Source organism: Prunus mume, linkage group LG5 (genome assembly GCF_029339155.1).
Source record: "Prunus mume cultivar Tortuosa linkage group LG5, ASM2933915v1, whole genome shotgun sequence".
NCBI classification, from domain to species: Eukaryota; Viridiplantae; Streptophyta; class Magnoliopsida; order Rosales; family Rosaceae; genus Prunus; species Prunus mume.
In genome coordinates this window covers 28,942,817-28,961,951 of record NC_142702.1, presented here as the reverse complement: position 1 = coordinate 28,961,951, position 19,135 = coordinate 28,942,817, and the positions used below count along the sequence as shown (strand labels likewise).

Below are 19,135 nucleotides of genomic sequence, written 5' to 3'. Positions count from 1 at the left end.
CAACCATTATAATATTTTAGCCCGACATAAATAAATTTTATTTTAATTTTAACTTTTTTGTTTTTAAAATTACAAAATGATCTAGTGGGTTGATGTTGCTAATAATATACTTCTACTTGTGAAGCTTGTAAAAGATGAGTCGTAAACTCAAATATTTCATGTTGCAAATGAATGTACAATTTGTCGATTAGTTTGTTTACCTCGTGAAATCATGGTTTATATTTATCTAATTTGGTCAAATAGATGTTAGTTCTTCAGAAAGATGGGTTTCGGACCCCACAGAAGTTGTATGTGTATGGCCATGTGAAATGATAATGTTCAAATTATGTATCTTTTCATTTTACAGCTTACAAGAATAAAGCTTATTGATAGGAGGGTAAGTAACTAGTACAAAAATTGGACCATGTCGTGTGGAATTAGGCGAGTTTCTCTATACATACGGGCTTAGTTATCGGTCTAACTAGGTAGTCTTATTCTCTAAACCTCAAGCGAGAAAAGAAATATTGCCTCCGGTAGAGTATTCCCCCTTCTTTTTTTTTCTCCAACCTCAAGGTCCCTTGTAAGATAGATCATGCCCATAAAAACTACTTGTTACAATACTCAAGTAAAACATCAACAAGAAAATTGAGAACTAGTTGCTTGCAAGTTGACTATACTCCAGAGCTTTAAATTATAAATCTACCTTCTTTAAGGGGGCATATACATGCCACCCAACTGCAAATCTAATTTCTTTAACATGAAGATTGCTGCTACCTTCATTTCATGCTTCTCTCTACCCACCCACTTATCTTGCCCCAAAGAAAATAAGAAGAAGAAAAAAAGTATTCTGTCGTTTATAAATGACGAATGAACACGGATATCATACAATGTTCATAAAAGATGAAGTTACGAAATATTTTTTTTTAGCTTAGAAGATGAAGTAATTGATTTCATCCTATTGTGCACATGTATTCATTGTGTAACTGACAAAAGTGGATAAAGTAAGGGGAAAGGGGGAGACGTTCACCAGAAATTGTTGGGCACCCAATCTTAACATACATCCGTCAAAGCATCACTTGTTGCAATGGAGTCATGGTTTCACTACATATAGTAAAATCCCACCACCATTACTACTATTTATTTATTTGTGACATACCACCATAATTATTTTATATTAATAATAAACAGGAGATTCGCTATTGTACCCAATACATAAACCCAAATTATAAAAATCGTACATGAAATGGACTTTATAAATACACTCAAAGTCCATTTACAACATAACAAAAATGCTTTTAAATTATTTTAAATTACAAAATTGTCATTGATTTATTAAAACAAACCCAACCCCAAAACCTCATAAAAAAAGCTCAAAACACTCAATAGTGCATGAAAGTAATTTAATAATTAAAATTAAATTCAATAGAGCAAGCTGTCATTTTTTATGTTTGTTTACATAAATTAAATGGTGTAGGGTTTATCTATAGTATTAGTGCTAAGAATGGATATATGACTAAATATCTTCTTCTTTTTTATTTTAAATGTTTTGTTTTATTTTGATATAAGATATATTACAGGTATAATATTTAAACACAAATCTCAGGTGCAATAATAATTGCAACAATACAATAAAACGCATAAAATAAAGTGGCACATACAATACAACTTTTTTTTTCTCACCCAATTTCGTACCCATATGGTTAAAAATAGTTGTTAAACGTCGTCACATAGGATGCCGAAAAATGATATAACATGTGAGGGCCTTAGGCCTTACACTTAAAGGTCCACATCTTAATTTTAGTTGGTGGAATCTCCTGCCCATTTGGCCGAAATCATGAAGCTCCGCAGACATTAATTTCTTAAATTTGTTTACTAAATGCTAAAATCCTTCAATTATCCCCCACCCAAAAAAAAAAAAAAAAAGCCACAACAACATGCTTGTCATGAAAGAATCCATAGCTATTGTCCACACCTTGTTCATTTGGCTTAAATGCCAAGCTATTACAATATATATTTGGAGCATCTTTCCATTAAAGAAATAATCACACACTTTGATCCCAATTGAATTGAATTTTGTTTTGATGCTTGTGTTTGGCTGGTGGTGGTGATTTTTATTTGAATTTCTTAGCCACACAACCCGTGGGATAAAGTCTTAGAACCAAAGCATTTGACCACAAACGCCAGTCGCTATACTACCTTTTCAACCCCTAAAACGTTTGTCCAATCACCAATTATTCTAACACAGCCAAAATTACGAAAATGATCCCCTCATGCTTGGAAGAGGTGAGATGCGGGTCAACTATATATGCTTTTAACAATTAGCGCTGCCACATATCATATAATAATAAGTCTTGTAAGTATAATTATATATGTAAATAACTTGTTGCTCAAGCACGTAACAAGAGCAATTGACCGTATATAAGAACTTGTGTTCGAATTTCCCATCCCGGAAAAAAAAAAGGAAGAAGAAATGCTTTGAATTGAAACTTAACTTTTTTGTATATTTATTTTGCGTGAAATTTCGCTCCCCCTAATACCAAGTTACCAACTACTTGATGTTTCATAGAAAGGTTGCGTGTGAGACAAAATGCATGACTATTTGGTTTGGTTAGCAACTAAACCATCCAAGCTACAGAAAACCCCAGGCATCCATAACTCGACACGTGTCGAGCACATAACATATGTGCCACTTGTCCCCTGCCTAACTCGACGTCCATGTACCATGTATTTATCGAATAAAATTCTGTGACCCCGAAAAGCACATTCTAAATATCCAAAATTACCAAATTCCTTTCCCCGTTGCTTTCTATATAAAATATCACAGCTTTTCTTCCTCATCCTGTCCTCTGCACGGTGCACCCACCATCACCACCACCGCCACCGCCACCTAAACAATAACTATTTATATTTTTCCTAAGGGCAAAAATGGTAATCACGCACTCGGCTACTTTAATTGGAAAAGCCGTCTGTTTAGGAGTTGGTAGAGCTAACAGAAGGAGGAGGAGGAATCACTCTTTAACTCGTGGCATTGGAGGAGGATATTTTTGTCATTTGAGGATGTGGGCCCCTGTTTGGTTTAGGGAGTTAGATTTAACCGGGACTAAACGGTTCCTAGTTGGAATCCAATTAGCGCCGACTGCATGAGCTCTACGCGCTATTTGAGGAGAGTAACACGCACACGCTATTCATGCCACACGAAAGCCACACTCTAACAAATTTATAAATTTATAAATTTATAAAATTATAAAATAATAATATGTGTGGCTTTTCATTGGTCCAAGAGGTGGCTCATATAGGAAGAAGCAGCTACCTGTCGACCATTCGATGCGGTGATTTTTTTACTTGAAAATCAATTCTCCAACTGGTTCAATGTCTCTAAGACTTCACTCGAGCCAACACCGTGGTTTAGAATAATTGATTTTTCGGATAAAATTTTAGGTTTAAATTCTAAAATTTATATTGTGTGTGTGAATTTTATATATTATTACCCTCTTCAATAAGAAAGGTCTTAAAAAATAAAAACTATAAATCTAATTTTATTAGATATTTAGTCAGTCATCCGTATACGATTGCTATTTCTCATATGTTGATAAAATGTTGATATCGCACGCATTAATAACTAACATTAATGATTGAGAGCGCCTACTGGCACAAGGACAATTTTTTTTTCTAACTAAATCTATTTTATCATCTATGTTCATATTGCATGGTCTTACTAGCCAGCATCTTTTTTTTTTTCTTTTTTTTTAATTATAAATTTTTAAAGCAAGTATATATAACCATTGAGTGTGGTATGATGGTAATTGTGTTGTTAATAATAAAATTAAAGTATGCATTGCATATATCAGAGCCAGCCACAGTGTAAAGGTTATGTGCGAATGTGACAACTTGAATTAGACAATCATAATATTCGTTTTCCTCGTTTAATAATTAATATACATGTAGTTATTGTGATCATTCATTATTATTTAATATTGAGTGTGGTATGCTTATTCGTTTTTCTCGTTAAATATCTCACCCTCACCCACAAATATTATAATCAAATCTTGCATGATAAACGAAAAATAATAATAGTAATTTCATTCTCCATACTTTGGTTAAATTAAAAGAAAGAAAAGAAAAATAATTATAGATACCCGTAAGCCTTGGGCACATCACATGTTGGGCATAAAGTTGAGATAGAAATACAGAAAGCGATTCTAACTTGGGCACATTACATGTTGGGTTTAAAATGTTTTATCATCTTCGAATTCAATGTATACTTTTATGGAGTTTTAATAAAACACATTTGAGACTAATTTTATGTAATAAAAACCAAAATGAATAAGATTGTCCTAGTCCAATATAAATATATATATCAGGATCATATCAAATATAATATCAAATATAATATCACATCTCCACTCAAAATTTAATGTCGAAACACCAAAATCTCCATCCATGACCGATGGGTGTATTTTCCACGTAGCACGCTGCACGCGTTATGTGAAGTGTGAGCATGAGAATTATGAATCAAATGAGTGCCCTTTCACGGGCATTTTGGGTGCACTAAACAACATTATGGGTGCATTTATCTAAAATATTAATCAATATATATATTTTCTTTCATGAGTAAAACACTTACACGTGGCTTGTCAGTTATTTTATAACTACCAATAAAAAACTGTGTTTTGGGTTTTTTAAGATTATAGATGTCAACTAGTGACCGCATTCAGTTTTTCATGTTTGGCATTGCAAAATGTCGTTAACACGTCTTTTAGGCGTTTGCGGTGCCGAAAGCAATCACTGAATACGAAATAACCGGACCTCTCCTCTCCTCTCTCCGTTACAATATTTTGGTATTGTCCGTACGCAATTAAAACCGGTTTCTATTCATTTCGACTCTTCAGTCTCCACATGACACCGGCTACAGCCGGTTAAAGCTACAACTATGCCCTCTCTGTTTGCAGCTTGTTTTCGGTGAAGTTGCAATAAATTAATTAAGAATATTTCATAGAAACAGTGATCCAAACATTATCCTTAACCTTAACTTATACCGTATCTAGTGGCGGACCTATTAAGGTGCAAGGAGGTGCAACTGCACTTTTTCTCATCAAAAAAATCATTGTAGGTGCTTAAATTGCCCATTTGCTCAACTTACCTTATTTCCATTTTCAGCATTTAAGTAAATGTCTTTATCTTTTTACTTTCATTTATTTTTATATTACTCAATTTACTTAAGTTTACAATGTAAATAAGGAAGTGCCCCATTTGGATTCAAATAAAAATATTATAAAATCAAATTCCCACCAAATCAAAATATGAAAATTCGGTTTTAGTGCAAAATATGATTTAGGCTAAAAATGATAGCTCATTAAGTTAATATATACTTCATACTAAAATCCCACAAAATTAAGTTTTCTTATTTGATGTGAAAGGAATAAAAGCCGTAAAAAATTATCTTGAAAAAATGATTATTCTGAAAAACCATTTTTCATACTTAGTCAATATTTTTACATAAAACAATTTTTCATACTTAGTCAATATTTTTACATAAAACAATTTTTCATGTATGATATGAATGTATGAAGGGACCTAAGGTCAATCTAGGTAAAAAACCTTAAATGTTCAATCCACAAAGAAGTTTTTAGCTTTCAAAATTGCACATCTACTAAAAAAATTCATGGTTTCAGTCGTGTCTTATAAAACCACGTTATTGTAGATCTCTTTGTGTTGTTGTTTAAGTTTGTTTATTATTGCAATTTAGTAGTGATTAATTAAGAAAAGGAAAAGGCCCCCTTTCCTTTCATTTCATGTTATATATACACATTATGATTTGACTAATTCCACTTGAAGGAGTCATGTTCAATGGACAGCTGCTTTATTGTAAAATATATATGCTATAGTTTGCCCTTGGGTACATGAAAAACAATTCTAAGGGAGATGTGTTATTATTAAATAACGTGTGTTCGTGTTTTTTTTTTCTTTTCTCATTATTTATTCCCATAAAATAGTTGTCAATTGTATTGTACTTGATCGTTATAGATAAAAGATTTTCTCGTTCATTTCAGTTTCTTTTCTTTCGTAATTTCTGTAGCGTTAATTTCATGCAATGACCGGCAATAGCAGGTGAGGAAACACGCAACACAACACGCAACGCAACTGAAAGCTTCAATGAAGAGAGTGTCTTTCTTTTCCCCGGTGATCGAATCAAAACCGTTAGATTCGCGCATTAAATTCGCTTAGAACCACGTGTCCAACAGTAATTCCCTCCCAGTTTAATTTACGTTGTTAGTGCACATCCCCACGTGACCTACACAACACATACACACACACACCTCTCTCGCCCTCCCTCTCTTCAGTTTCAGCCCAGCATGTCTCAGTTTTTTTATTTCAGTTTCAGCCCAAACTCAATTTTTGTTTATTGGTTTGGGCCAATCTGTACCACAATGACCTGTTATGTATGTTACATATGCATTCATTCTTTTCTTTTCTTTTTTGGTCATAAACATATGCATTCATTCATGCACCTAAAAAAGGAGAATGAACTTCAAAGTTGCAAACTGAGAAAGGTGCAAATTCCACAAAATAAGCAGCCTTAGAATCAGATAGCATAAACAAGTTTCAATAGATATATTATTATTATCATTATTGTAAGAAGCAATTGGAGAAATTGTGGAATAGTACCGATGACTCCAACAAGAGAAGACTTTTAAATTACATGTTCTTTTAAATTCGTCTCTAAATGTGATACAAATAACATTAGTCTTGATCAAATGCTATACCAACTAAACCCGGTAGCATCAGTCTCTCGTCCTCAATCAGCGATGCAACATGAGATTCCACCTCCGCTCCATATTACCAATACCCTCCGCTTCAAAACCCTAACCCTAACCCTATTCCTAACCCAGAGTTATGAATGCCAAATGCACAGGTTGCGTTGGGTTGGGATAGACTTGTTCAAAACGAACCAACGGTAGCAGCTTCAGCGATATTGATTTCCCCGTCTTTTCATGGTTGGACTTTTCCATTGGATTAGCATATCATATCCCAACAAGTATAGTGCGGACAGCGCTCTGCTTTATTTAACAAATAAATTATAAGAGTTTGCGGAGAAACAAACGACCGGGATACTTAAGTTCAATTTAAATAATTCTTCTAGAGCACCTTTAAACATTAAATAAGTTGAGTTGATTGATTCATGAGAACGCACGGCTGCAGCTGATATATATATATATATATATATATATATATAATGAAGGAACCAAACTGACTTTCAGAGCTACAACCTTAGAGACCTGTCTACCTATCTTCATGGAGGAGCCACTACTGGACACAGCTGCTGGCTCTGATCAGTTGAGCACTAAGCCTCATGATCTGTATGAAGGTGGGAACGAAGACTATGCGCCGGTGAGGAGCGTCGATGCGTTGCGGCATATGTTTTGGATCGAGACAGTGAAGCTCTGGAAAATAGCAGGTCCCACAGTGATCACTATGCTGTGTATGTATGGGACTAACTCAGTTATCGTTATCTTTGTTGGTCATCTCGGAGCTGTAGAGCTCTCAGCCGTCTCCATTTCTCTCTCCGTCATTACCACATTCGCTTTTGGATTCTTGGTTAATTTTCTTCCCCTTAATTCCCCTCATGTCAAGCACATGTTATATTATATGTTGCCAGACTATGAATTTAAAGTTTCGACTATTAGTTAGGTAGATGAAATGAAAAAAAACATTAATTACATATATATTTGGCAAGAGAACATTGATGTGGATGCATGAATTGTACCAATATGGCAACTTTAAGAATGTCAAAAATATGAATATGTTATATTATGCAGCTTGGCATGGGGAGTGCTCTGGAGACCCTGTGTGGGCAGGCATTTGGAGCTGGGCAGATTCATATGCTTGGGATTTACATGCAGCGCTCATGGATAATCCTATTTGTGACCACCCTCTGCATCTTGCCAATATACATCTTTGCCACACCCGTTTTAAAGTTGCTAGGCCAAGAAGATGACATAGCCAATCTAGCTGGAGAATTTACTATCCAAACAATCCCCTCATTGTTCTCACTTGCCATTATTTTTCCATCTCAGAAGTTCCTTCAGGCTCAGAGAAAGGTTAAGGTTCTGGCATGGATTGCAGTTTTGGGTTTGATCATACAAATTGGGATGCTCTGTCTCTTCATTTTGGTGTTTGGTTGGGGCACATTGGGTGCGGCTGTTGCATTTGACATTGTAAGATGGGGCTTGGCAATTGCTCAAGTTGTGTATATAATGGGTTGGTGCAGGGACGGCTGGACTGGGTTTTCATGGTTGGCATTCAAGGAGATATGGGCTTTTGTAAGACTTTCCCTTGCCTCTGCTGTCATGCTCTGCCTTGAGGTTTGGTACTTCATGAGCATACTCATTCTCACAGGCCATCTTGACAATGCAGTTATAGCAGTTGGTTCCCTTTCTATTTGGTAATTAACATCTTAATGCTAATACCACTGTGGCTAATGATAAGCTTTTTATACCTAATGCTAATACCATTCTCTTATTTTCCTTCATTTTTTTGGCTTCTGCAGCATGAACATCAACGGATTTGAACTAATGCTGTTCGTTGGAATAAATGCTGCAATAAGGTGAATAAGCATTGCATATTGCATTTGAATGATTATTCTCATGTTGGTGAATGAGTTAATTAAGGTTTTTAATTTCTACTAATAATGCAGTGTGCGAGTCTCCAATGAGCTTGGATCAGGACGACCAAGAGCAGCCAAATATTCTGTCTATGTGACAGTATTTCAGTGTCTTCTAATGGGGATTTTTTTAATGATTGTGATCTTGATAACCAAAGACAGATTTTCCGTAATTTTTACAAGTGACAAGGATCTGCAACAAGCGGTCGCTAAGCTAGCATATCTTCTTGGTATAACTATGTTGCTCAACAGCATCCAGCCAATAATATCAGGTACCCGTTTGACGTGCAACTAAGTTTATGAAATGTTATACAAATAATGCCACTTCTTCTGCTGATGCCCATGTTTGCTTGCTTGCTTCTTGAAGGGGTTGCAATTGGAGGTGGATGGCAGGCACTGGTAGCTTATATAAACTTGGGTTGTTACTACATTTTTGGACTTCCTCTTGGATATCTTCTTGGTTATTCTGCAAATCTGGGTGCGATGGTAAGTTAAGATATATGGTATCATTTCCAAATTCCAAGTAGGTTACGTTAATTCATCACAAGTGTTTGATGCAGGGAGTTTGGGGGGGCATGATATGTGGAACTGCTCTCCAAACCTTGCTTCTGATGATTGTGCTCTACAAAACCAACTGGAACGAAGAGGTATAATCAATATTTCAATTCATTGCAAATCATAAACGCTGTGAGAGTTTAAAATATCCACATCGAAATGAAACTGCAGGTGGAGCAAGCAGCAAAACGAGTGAGGAAGTGGGGTGGTCAGGACGTCACAGCTGAGAATAGAGCTCAAAGTACCTGAAAATGAAATTCTTCGCGCCTCCGTTCCAGTTCAGTTTTCAAATATTTTTTTTTTGTTGTTGGATGAATGAGGTTTTGAATAGAATAAATATCCTTTTACTTACTAGTTTGATTTTGTGCACCCCTTAATATGTACAAGTACAAAAGATATAGTGAGGTCTCCAATTGCAGCTTTGCCATTTTCAGAGGCCAAGTCCTCATTACAAGTTTTCTTTATGTCGTCAATAAATATTGTAGAAATAACATTGCTTCCAACCGAATCACGGATGTATGCATGGGTTGAGTTGGCTTGAATGACATTCATCTATCCCCTCCCCACATCATTATCCTTTTAAAATCACCCAATTTTTCTGTTTGTTCATGAACAGACGTTTGCTTTGAATCAGGATCATATATCCCAAAAAGTACAGCGCGGTATGCTTTAGTTTAACAAATAAATTATTGTCATGTTGCATCACATTTACATATAATATAATACTAGCCCCTTGACACATGCTCACACATGTGCCAATTAGTTCTCTTTTTTATTTTTTATTTTATTTTTAGAATTAAGAAAAGATAATATGAGTAGTTATGTTTTATAAAAGTATGACATATTATCTTTTTTTTTTAATATAAAAAATGTGAATTTACCATATTATCCTTATTTAATTAATAATTTCAATTCTTAATGTTTGAATTAACCAATGACATTTTCTGGTATTTTGAATGTTTCACCATTCTCTGTCTTTTACTTTATATATATATATATATAGATACATATACATGCAGGATTGTGGGATCAAATCTGCGGGGGGAAACAAACTGCCAAACTACTCAAGTTTAATTAATTATTGTCCATACGCAATTAAAACCGGTTTCAATTCATTTCAACTCTCCAGTCTCCACATGGAGGCACGAGCCATCACCGGCTACAACCGGTTAAAGTTACAACTCTACCCTCTCCATTTGCAGCTTGTTTTCGGTGAAGTTGCAAGAAATTAATTAAGGATATTTCATAGAAACAGTGGTCCAAACATTATCCTTAATACGTTATTATTGTAATTTAGTAGTGATTAATTAAGAAAAGGAAAAGGCCCCCTTTCCTTTCATGTAATATATACACATTATGATTTGATTAATTCCGCTTGAAAAGCATGAACATCTGTTTTATTTTAAAATATATATGCAGTTTGCCCTTGGGTACATTTCTAAGGGAGATGTGTTATTATTAAATAACGTGTGTTCATGTTTTTTTTCTTCTCATTATTTATTCCCATAAAATAGTTGTCAATTGTATTGTACTTGATCATTATAGATAAAAGATTTTCATTTCAGTTTCTTTTCTTTCGTAATTTCTGTAGCGTTAATTTTATGCAATGACCGGCAACAGTAGGTGAGGAAACACACAACACAACACGCAACGCAACTGCATGCTTCAGTGAAAAGAGTGTCTTTCTTTTCCCCAGTGATCGAATCAAAACTGTTAAATTCGCGCACCAGATTCGCTCATAACTACGTGTCCAACAGTAATTCGCGGTTTAATTTACATTGTCAGTGCACATCCCCGTGTGACCTACACAACAAATACACGCACACACCTCTCTTCAGTTTCAGCCCAGCCTGTCTCAGTTAAATGGTATAAGATCTATCTTTTGGGAAATGGGCATTTGCAGGCTTCAAACAGCCCACAAAATGATCGCTCAAACTCAAGTTTGGTTTTTGGGTTTGGGCCAATCTGTACCACAATGACCTGTTATATATGTTACATATTCATTCATTCATGCACCTAAAAATGGAGAATGAGCTTCAAAGTTGCAAACTGAGAAAGGTGCGTGGCTCACCTTTATATGATTTATATTTTATATGCATGCAAATTCCACGAAATAAGCAGCCTTAGAATCAGATAACATAAACAAGTTTCAATATATATATATATATATATATTATATTATTATTATTGTTGTACAACAATCGGAGAAATTGTAGAATAATATCGATGACCCAACAATTATATTACATGTTTTTTTTAAAACTCGTCTTTAAATATGATACAAATAACATTAGACTCTAACCGAGTTATGGATGACAAATGCACAGGTTGGGTTGGGTTAGGTCAGACTTGTTCAAAACGAACCACCGGTAGCAGTTTTGTTTTTTTTTTTTTTGGGACGAACCACAGGTAGCAGCTTCCTCCTTTTGATTTTTGATTTTTATTTTTTATCTTTTCATGGCTAGATATTTCCTTTGGATCTGCATATCATATCCCTACAAATATAGTGCGGTCAGGGCTCTGCTTTATATAACAAATAAATTATTCTGGCGTTGCATCACGTTTATTTCAGTCTCTGCGGAGACACAAACGACCGACCTACTTCAGTTCAATTTAAATAATTCTTCTACAGCACCTTTTAAACATTAAATAAGTTAAGTTCATTGATTCACGAGAATGTACGGCCACAGCTTATATGTATATATATATAATGAAGGAACCAAACCAACTTTCAGAGCTTCAATCTTAGAGACCTATCTACCTATCTTCATGGAGGAGCCGCTACTGGACACAGCTGCTGGCGCTGATCAGTTGAGCACTAAGCCTCATGATCTGTATGAAGGTGGGAACGAAGACTATGCTCCGGTGAGGAGCTTCGATGCGCTGCGGTGTATGTTTTGGACCGAGACAGTGAAGCTCTGGAAAATGGCAGGTCCGGCAGTGATCACGATGTTGTGTATGTATGGGACTAACTCAGCTGTCGTTCTCTTTGTTGGTCATCTCGGAACTGTAGAGCTCTCAGCTGTCTCCATTTCTCTCTCCGTCATTTCCACATTCGCTTATGGATTCTTGGTCAATTTTCTTCCCCTTAGTTCCTCATATGTCAATTTTCTGACATGTTATATTTATATATATATGTTGCCAGACTATGAATTTGAAGTTTCGACTATTAGTTAAGTACATGAAATGAAAATAACATTACATATATATTTGGGAAGAGAACCTTGATGATGCATGAATTGTACCGATATGGCAACTTTAAGAACGTCAAAAATATGAAAACTTAATATGTTTTGTTTATGCAGTTTGGCATGGGGAGTGCTCTGGAGACCCTGTGTGGGCAGGCATTTGGAGCTGGGGAGATTCATATGCTTGGAATTTACATGCAGCGCTCATGGATAATCCTATTAGTAACCAGCCTCTTCATCTTGCCAATTTACATCTTTGCCACACCCGTTTTAAAGTTGCTAGGCCAAGAAGATGACATAGCCAATCTAGCTGGAGAATTTACTATCCAAACAATCCCCTCATTGTTCTCACTTGCCATTATTTTTCCATCTCAGAAGTTCCTTCAGGCTCAGAGAAAGGTTAAGGTTCTGGCATGGATTGCAGTTTTGGGTTTGCTCATACAAATTGGGATGCTCTGTCTCTTCATTTTGGTGTTTGGTTGGGGCACATTGGGTGCGGCTGTTGCATTTGACATTGTAAGATGGGGCATGGCAATTGCTCAAGTTGTGTATATAATGGGTTGGTGCAGGGACGGCTGGACTGGGTTTTCATGGTTGGCTTTCAAGGAGATATGGGCTTTTGTAAGACTTTCCCTTGCCTCTGCTGTCATGCTCTGCCTTGAGATTTGGTACATGATGAGCATACTCATTCTCACTGGCCATCTTGATAATGCAGTTATAGCAGTTGGTTCCCTTTCTATTTGGTAATTAACATCTTAATGCTAATACCATGGTGGCTAATGATAAGCTTTTGATACCTAATGCTAATACCATTCTCTTCTTTTCCTTTCGCAGCGTGAACATTAACGGATTTGAACTAATGTTGTTCATTGGAATAAATGTGGCAATAAGGTGAACAAGCATTGGATATTGCATTTGAATGATTATTCTCATGTTGGTGAATGAGTTAATTAAGGTTTTTAATTTCCACTAATAATGCAGTGTGCGTGTCTCCAATGAGCTTGGATCAGGACGACCAAGAGCAGCCAAATACTCTGTCTATGTGACAGTATTTCAGTGTCTTCTAATTGGGATTTTTTTCATGATTGTGATCTTGATAACCAAAGACAGTTTTTCCCTACTTTTCACAAGTGATAAGGAGCTGCAACAAGCGGTCGCTAAGCTAGCATATCTTCTTGGTATAACTATGTTGCTCAACAGCATCCAGCCAATAATATCAGGTACCCGTTTGATGTGCGACTAAGTTTATGAAATGTTATACAAATAATGCCACTTCTTCTGCTGATGCCCATGTTTGCTTGCTTGCTTCTTGAAGGGGTTGCAATTGGAGGTGGATGGCAGGCACTGGTAGCTTATATAAACTTGGGTTGTTACTACATTTTTGGACTTCCTCTTGGATATCTTCTTGGTTATACTGCAAATCTGGGTGTGATGGTAAGTTAAGATATGTAGTATCATTTCCAAATTCCAAGTAGGTTACTATAATTCACAAGTGTTTGGTGAATTCCTGTGATTGATGCAGGGACTTTGGGGGGGCATGATATGTGGAACTGCTCTCCAAACCTTGCTTCTGTTGATTGTGCTCTACAAAACCAACTGGAACATAGAGGTATAATCAATATTTCAATTCATTGCAAATCATAAACCATGTGAGATTTGAAAATCTTAGCAAAATACAACCAAGAATTGACTTGTAATTCTGTTTTCATTATGGTCCTTAGATATACCCGTATTGAATTTCTCCTTCTTAATTCATATTGAAATGAAACTGCAGGTGGAGCAAGCAACAAAACGCGTGAGGAAGTGGGGTGGTCGGGACGTCACAGCTGATAATGGAGCTTAAAGTACCTGAAAATGAAATTCTTTGCTCCTCCATTCCAGTTCAATATTCAAACTTTTTTTTCTTGGATGAATGAGGTTTTGAATGGAATAAATATCCTTTTGCCTACTAGTTTGATTTTGTGCACCCCTTAATATGTACAAGTACAAAAGATGTAGTGAGATCTCTGATTGCAGCGAGGCCCATCTTTACAACTTTCAGACGCCAAGCAGTGATCCTCATTACGTGTTTTCTTGATATCATCATTGTTAGAGTTTGTATAGGAAAATACACTTGCATGTAGTCCCACATTGGAAGAGAGTAGTTTTCTTCCATAGTTTATAAGCACCAACACATTAGAATTACTAAATAGAGTATGGGCCTAGTGGAGGCAAACTTGAGCCTCAACATGGTTTGAAGATGGGCCTTAGGCCTTGGGCTCTATTGATTTAATTAATAATTTATTTTTATTAATTGAAAATTCGGTTTTTTCAGATAAAACCAAAATCTGAAATTCGAATTAAATAAAACAGTTAACATAACTGTTGCATGAAAAGGTGTCAGACCTCTATATAATGACAATACAATCAAACCAGATCATCACCTTTGAACTGCATCATCATTCTCACATTTTACACTTCCTGAGAGAATTCATACCACTGTTCGCCAGTAAATCAAAGCCACCGCTTAGGCTTAGATTTAAGATAGTTTAATCCTGGTGACTCTATTGAACTACAAGCACAAGGGTAGAGGAGAACTACTGTCTAAAGGACACTGCAAATCTGCAGGACTCTATCTACAATTCAAGTCAGTATTCTACAATCTATATTATTGTTGTATTGATTCAATTATATCTATATAAAATATATTCGTTGGTTTTTATTATTCTGTTATTTTGATTTTATACTGATTGTTCTATAACAATCATTAAATATGGTATAAATAACATTACTCTTTAACCGAGTCACGGATGTATGCATGGGTTGGCTTGGCTTCAACGATTCATCTTATCCCCTCCCAACCTCATGATCCTTTTAAAATCACCTTATTTTCCTGTCTTTTCATGGACGGACATTTCCTTTGAATTAGCATCATATATCCCAAAAAGTACAGCGTGGTCTGCTAGTTTAACAAATAAATTATTGTAGCCTAGCATTTTCCTTAATTAATTATTCCAAGAACCTTTTAAACATTAAAGAAGTAAAGGAGCCAACTAACCTTCAAAACTTCAAACTTAGGGACCTATCTACCTAACAGCAGTTGCCGCTGAGTTGAACAATAAGCCTCGTTATGATCTGTATGAAGGTGGGACCAAAGACTACGTGTAACATGCCGGTAAGGAGCTTTGATGAGTTCTGACATGTTATATGTTGCCGAATTATGAATTTAAAATTTCGACTATTAATTAGATATATGAAAATGACGTTCATAGATATATATATATATATTTGGCAAGAGAACATTGATGTGGATGCATGAATTGTACCAATATTGGTTTCATTGTACTTATTATAATCCATCTGCTTTAGTTTAACAAATAAATTGTTGCATCATATTTACAAGATACAGGCAGGGGGGGATCAAAGTCTGCGGGAGAAACAAACAACCAAACTGCTTAACTTAAATTTAATAAACTCTTCCAAGTATTAAGTTAATGGTTCATGAGAATGCTTTATTGGATTTGTTTTCTTTACCGCTTAGATACAAAAAATTGTGTATTTATGTAAGGACAATACTCCCCTCCTTACCTTCTATTGTGGCTCAACCACAAAGTGACATGTGTCTATTTCAATTGTCAAAACAAATTTTTTTTTTCTTTTCCCACTTTTACTGAACCCCTAGTTTTTTTATGACATTGTTTTGTGTTTTTTTTTTCACTTTGATTTTTCTCAACCTTTTAAAAAATAAAATAATTTTCCTTCCTCAATCAAAATTATGTCTTTGTTTTTACCAAAAAAAAATAAAATAAAAAAATTATGTCTTTGTGGCCCTTTCGTTTTTTTTTTTAATTTTGGTAAAAAGCTAAGGTTTCAGTAAAAGTTATAAAAAAGAAAAAAAAAAGAAAAAAAACAGTTTTGACAATTCTTAAATGGAGGAGCCAGAGACCCATCTGCCTAACTTAAATGGAGGAGCTGCTACAGGACACAGGAGCTGCCGCTGAGTTGAGCACTAAGCCTCATGATCTGTATGAAGGTGGGAACGAAGACTATGCGCTGGTGAGGAGCTTCAATGCGTTGTGGCGTATGTTTTGGATCGAGACAGTGAAGCTCTGGAAAATAGCAGGTCCGACAGTGATCACTATGTTGTGTATGTATGGGACTAACTCAGCTGTCGTTATCTTTGTCGGTCATCTCGGAGCTGTAGAACTCTCAGCTGTCTCCATTTCTCTCGCGGTCATTTCCACATTCTCTGATGGATTCCTGGTTAATTTTCTTCCCCTTAGTTCCTCTTATCACATGCTATACATCTGACATGTCATATGTCACCGGACTATGAATATGGGAGTTTCAACTATTACTTAGGTATATGAAAATGACATTTACACTATATATTTGGCAACATAAGATTGATGTGGATGATGCATGAATTGTACTAATATGGCAGCTTTAAGAATGTCAAAAATATGAATTTGTTATGTTATGCAGCTTGGCATGGGGAGTGCTCTGGAGACCCTGTGTGGGCAGGCCGCAGGCATTTGGAGCTGGGCAGATACATATGCTTGGGATTTACATGCAGCGCTCATGGATAATTCTATTTGTAACCACCCTCTGCCTCTTGCCAATTTTACATCTTTGCCACACCCGTTTTAAAGTTGCTAGGCCAAGAAGATGACATAGCCAATCTAGCTGGAGAATTTACAATCCAAACAATCCCCTCATTGTTCTCACTTGCCATTAATTTCCCATGTCAGAAGTTCCTTCAGGCTCAGAGAAAGGTTAAGGTTCTGGCATGGATTGCAGTTTTATGTTTGATCATACAAATTGGGCTGCTCTGTCTCTTCATTTGGTGTTTGGTTGGGGCACATTGGGTGCAGCTGTTGCATTTAACATTGCAAGATGGGGGATTGCAATTGCTGAGGTTGTGTATATAATGGGTTGGTGCAGGGACGGCTGGACTGGGTTTTCATGGTTGGCTTTCAATTATATGTGGTCTTTTGTTAGGCTTTCCCTTGCCTCTGCTGTCATGCTCTTCCTTGAGATTTGGTACATGATGAGCATACTCATTCTCACAGGCCATCTTCATAATGCAGTTATAGCAGTTGGTTCCCTTTCTATTTGGTAATTAACATCTAAAACTCCTCTTGATTATTATGGTGATTAATGATAAGCTTTTGGTACTTAATACTAATAGCATTCTCTTCTATTTCCTTCCCATTTTTTGGCCAACATAGCGTGAACATTAACGGGTGGGAACAAATCTGTTCATTGGAATATATGTGGCAATAAGGTGAACAAGGATTGCATATTGTCTCTGATTCTGATATTGATGAATGAGTTAATTAAGGTTTTTTAATTTCTACTAATGCAGTGTGCGTGTCTCCAATGAGCTTGAATCAGGACGACCAAGAGCAGCCAAATACTCTGTCTATGTGACAGTGTTTCAGCCTCTCCTAATTGGGATTTTTTTCATGCTTGTGATCTTGATAACCAAAGACAGTTTTTCCCTAATTTTTACAAGTGATAAGGATCTGCAACAAGCGGTCTCAAAGCTAGCATATCTTCTTGGTGTAACTAGGTTGCTCAACAGCATCCAGCCAGTTTGACGTGCCACTACGCTTTATGATGAAATGTTATACAAATAATGCCTCTTCTTCTGCTGATGCCCATGTTTGCTTGCTTGCTTGGTTCTTGAAGGGGTTGCAATTGGAGGTGGATGGCAGGCAATGGTAGCTTATATAAACTTGGGATGTTACTACATTTTTGGACTTCCTCTCGGATATCTTCTTGGTTATACTGCAAATCTGGGTGTGATGGTAAGTTAAGATGGTAACATTTCCGAATTCCAAGTAGGTTTCGTTAATTCACAAGTGTTTGATGAATTCCTGTGATTGATGCAGGGACTTTTGGGGGGCATGATATGTGGAACTGCTCTCCAAACCTTGCTTCTGTTGATTGTGCTTTACAAAACCAACTGGAACAAAGAGGTATGGTCAATATTTCAATTCATTGCAAATCATAAACAATGCGAGATTTGATAATATCCACATTGAAATGAAACTACAGGTGGAGCAAGCAACAAAACACGTGAGGAAGTGGGGTGTGTTGTGCGGAAGCGTCAACCAAATGTGAGTGAAAATAAACAACAACGGGCAAGAGATGAAGGGAACAAAACGACACCAACAAGAACACCAAGATTTATACTGGTTCGGCAATGCCTAAAGATCCAAATAACCCAAGCTCACACACTCACAATGGGAAGAGAACACTGAAAATACGAAGCAAAAACAATTTGAGAGAATTTTCTTTTCTCTGGCCGAATGGCTTCTTGCTGTTTCTCCCTCTCTTCTCCTCTGCTTCAGCTGCTGCCATGCTTCTCCATTTATTGAGAAGCCACCGGGTCAAGGCCAGCCATATTTGCATGACTTTTGTCCCCCACGTGCCAAAGCTTACTATTCCTCTGCCAAAGCCTCTTATTTCTCTGCAGCTATCCCAGTTGGAATATGCTTTCGGTGCAAGTGGACAAGTTGAGCCACAAATCATCAGGGTGGTCAAGACATCACAGCTGAGAATGGAGCTCAAAGTACATGAAATGAAGTTCTTTGCCCCTCCATTCCATTCAATGTTCAAACTTTTTTGGCTAAGTGAGGGTTTTGAATAGAATAAATATCCTCTGTTCTAGCTTTGCCATTTTCAGAGGCCAATGCATATTCCTCTGTTCACAAATTTAACAATCGCGTCGGCGCCAACCATGATATGACTCATGAGTATAACC

The 19,135-nt window shown here is 36.3% G+C and overlaps 2 protein-coding genes and 1 pseudogene across 3 annotated transcripts; all 3 read left to right on the top strand.

The window, feature by feature from the left end:
- Positions 1-7,272: 7,272 nt before the first annotated feature.
- Positions 7,273-9,728, top strand: LOC103333793 (protein DETOXIFICATION 35-like). Its single transcript, XM_008236684.2, has 7 exons — positions 7,273-7,575; positions 7,797-8,422; positions 8,528-8,584; positions 8,675-8,913; positions 9,009-9,127; positions 9,202-9,288; positions 9,368-9,728. Exons 1-7 carry the CDS (start codon positions 7,273-7,275, stop codon positions 9,443-9,445), a joined length of 1,509 nt encoding a protein of 502 aa, XP_008234906.2. The 3' UTR covers positions 9,446-9,728.
- A 2,105-nt stretch (positions 9,729-11,833) lies between these two features.
- LOC103333737 (protein DETOXIFICATION 35-like) lies at positions 11,834-14,339 on the top strand. The gene is made up of 7 exons (XM_089052186.1): positions 11,834-12,268; positions 12,502-13,127; positions 13,219-13,275; positions 13,366-13,604; positions 13,700-13,818; positions 13,907-13,993; positions 14,159-14,339. Exons 1-7 carry the CDS (start codon positions 11,873-11,875, stop codon positions 14,225-14,227), a joined length of 1,593 nt encoding a protein of 530 aa, XP_088908312.1. The 5' UTR covers positions 11,834-11,872; the 3' UTR covers positions 14,228-14,339.
- Positions 14,340-16,259: 1,920 nt separating this feature from the next.
- On the top strand, positions 16,260-19,045 carry LOC148917520 (protein DETOXIFICATION 35-like; annotated as a pseudogene). The gene is made up of 7 exons (XR_016127334.1): positions 16,260-16,626; positions 16,849-17,481; positions 17,595-17,650; positions 17,732-17,938; positions 18,058-18,176; positions 18,261-18,347; positions 18,427-19,045. The product of XR_016127334.1 is annotated as a protein DETOXIFICATION 35-like (transcript).
- Positions 19,046-19,135: the final 90 nt, after the last annotated feature.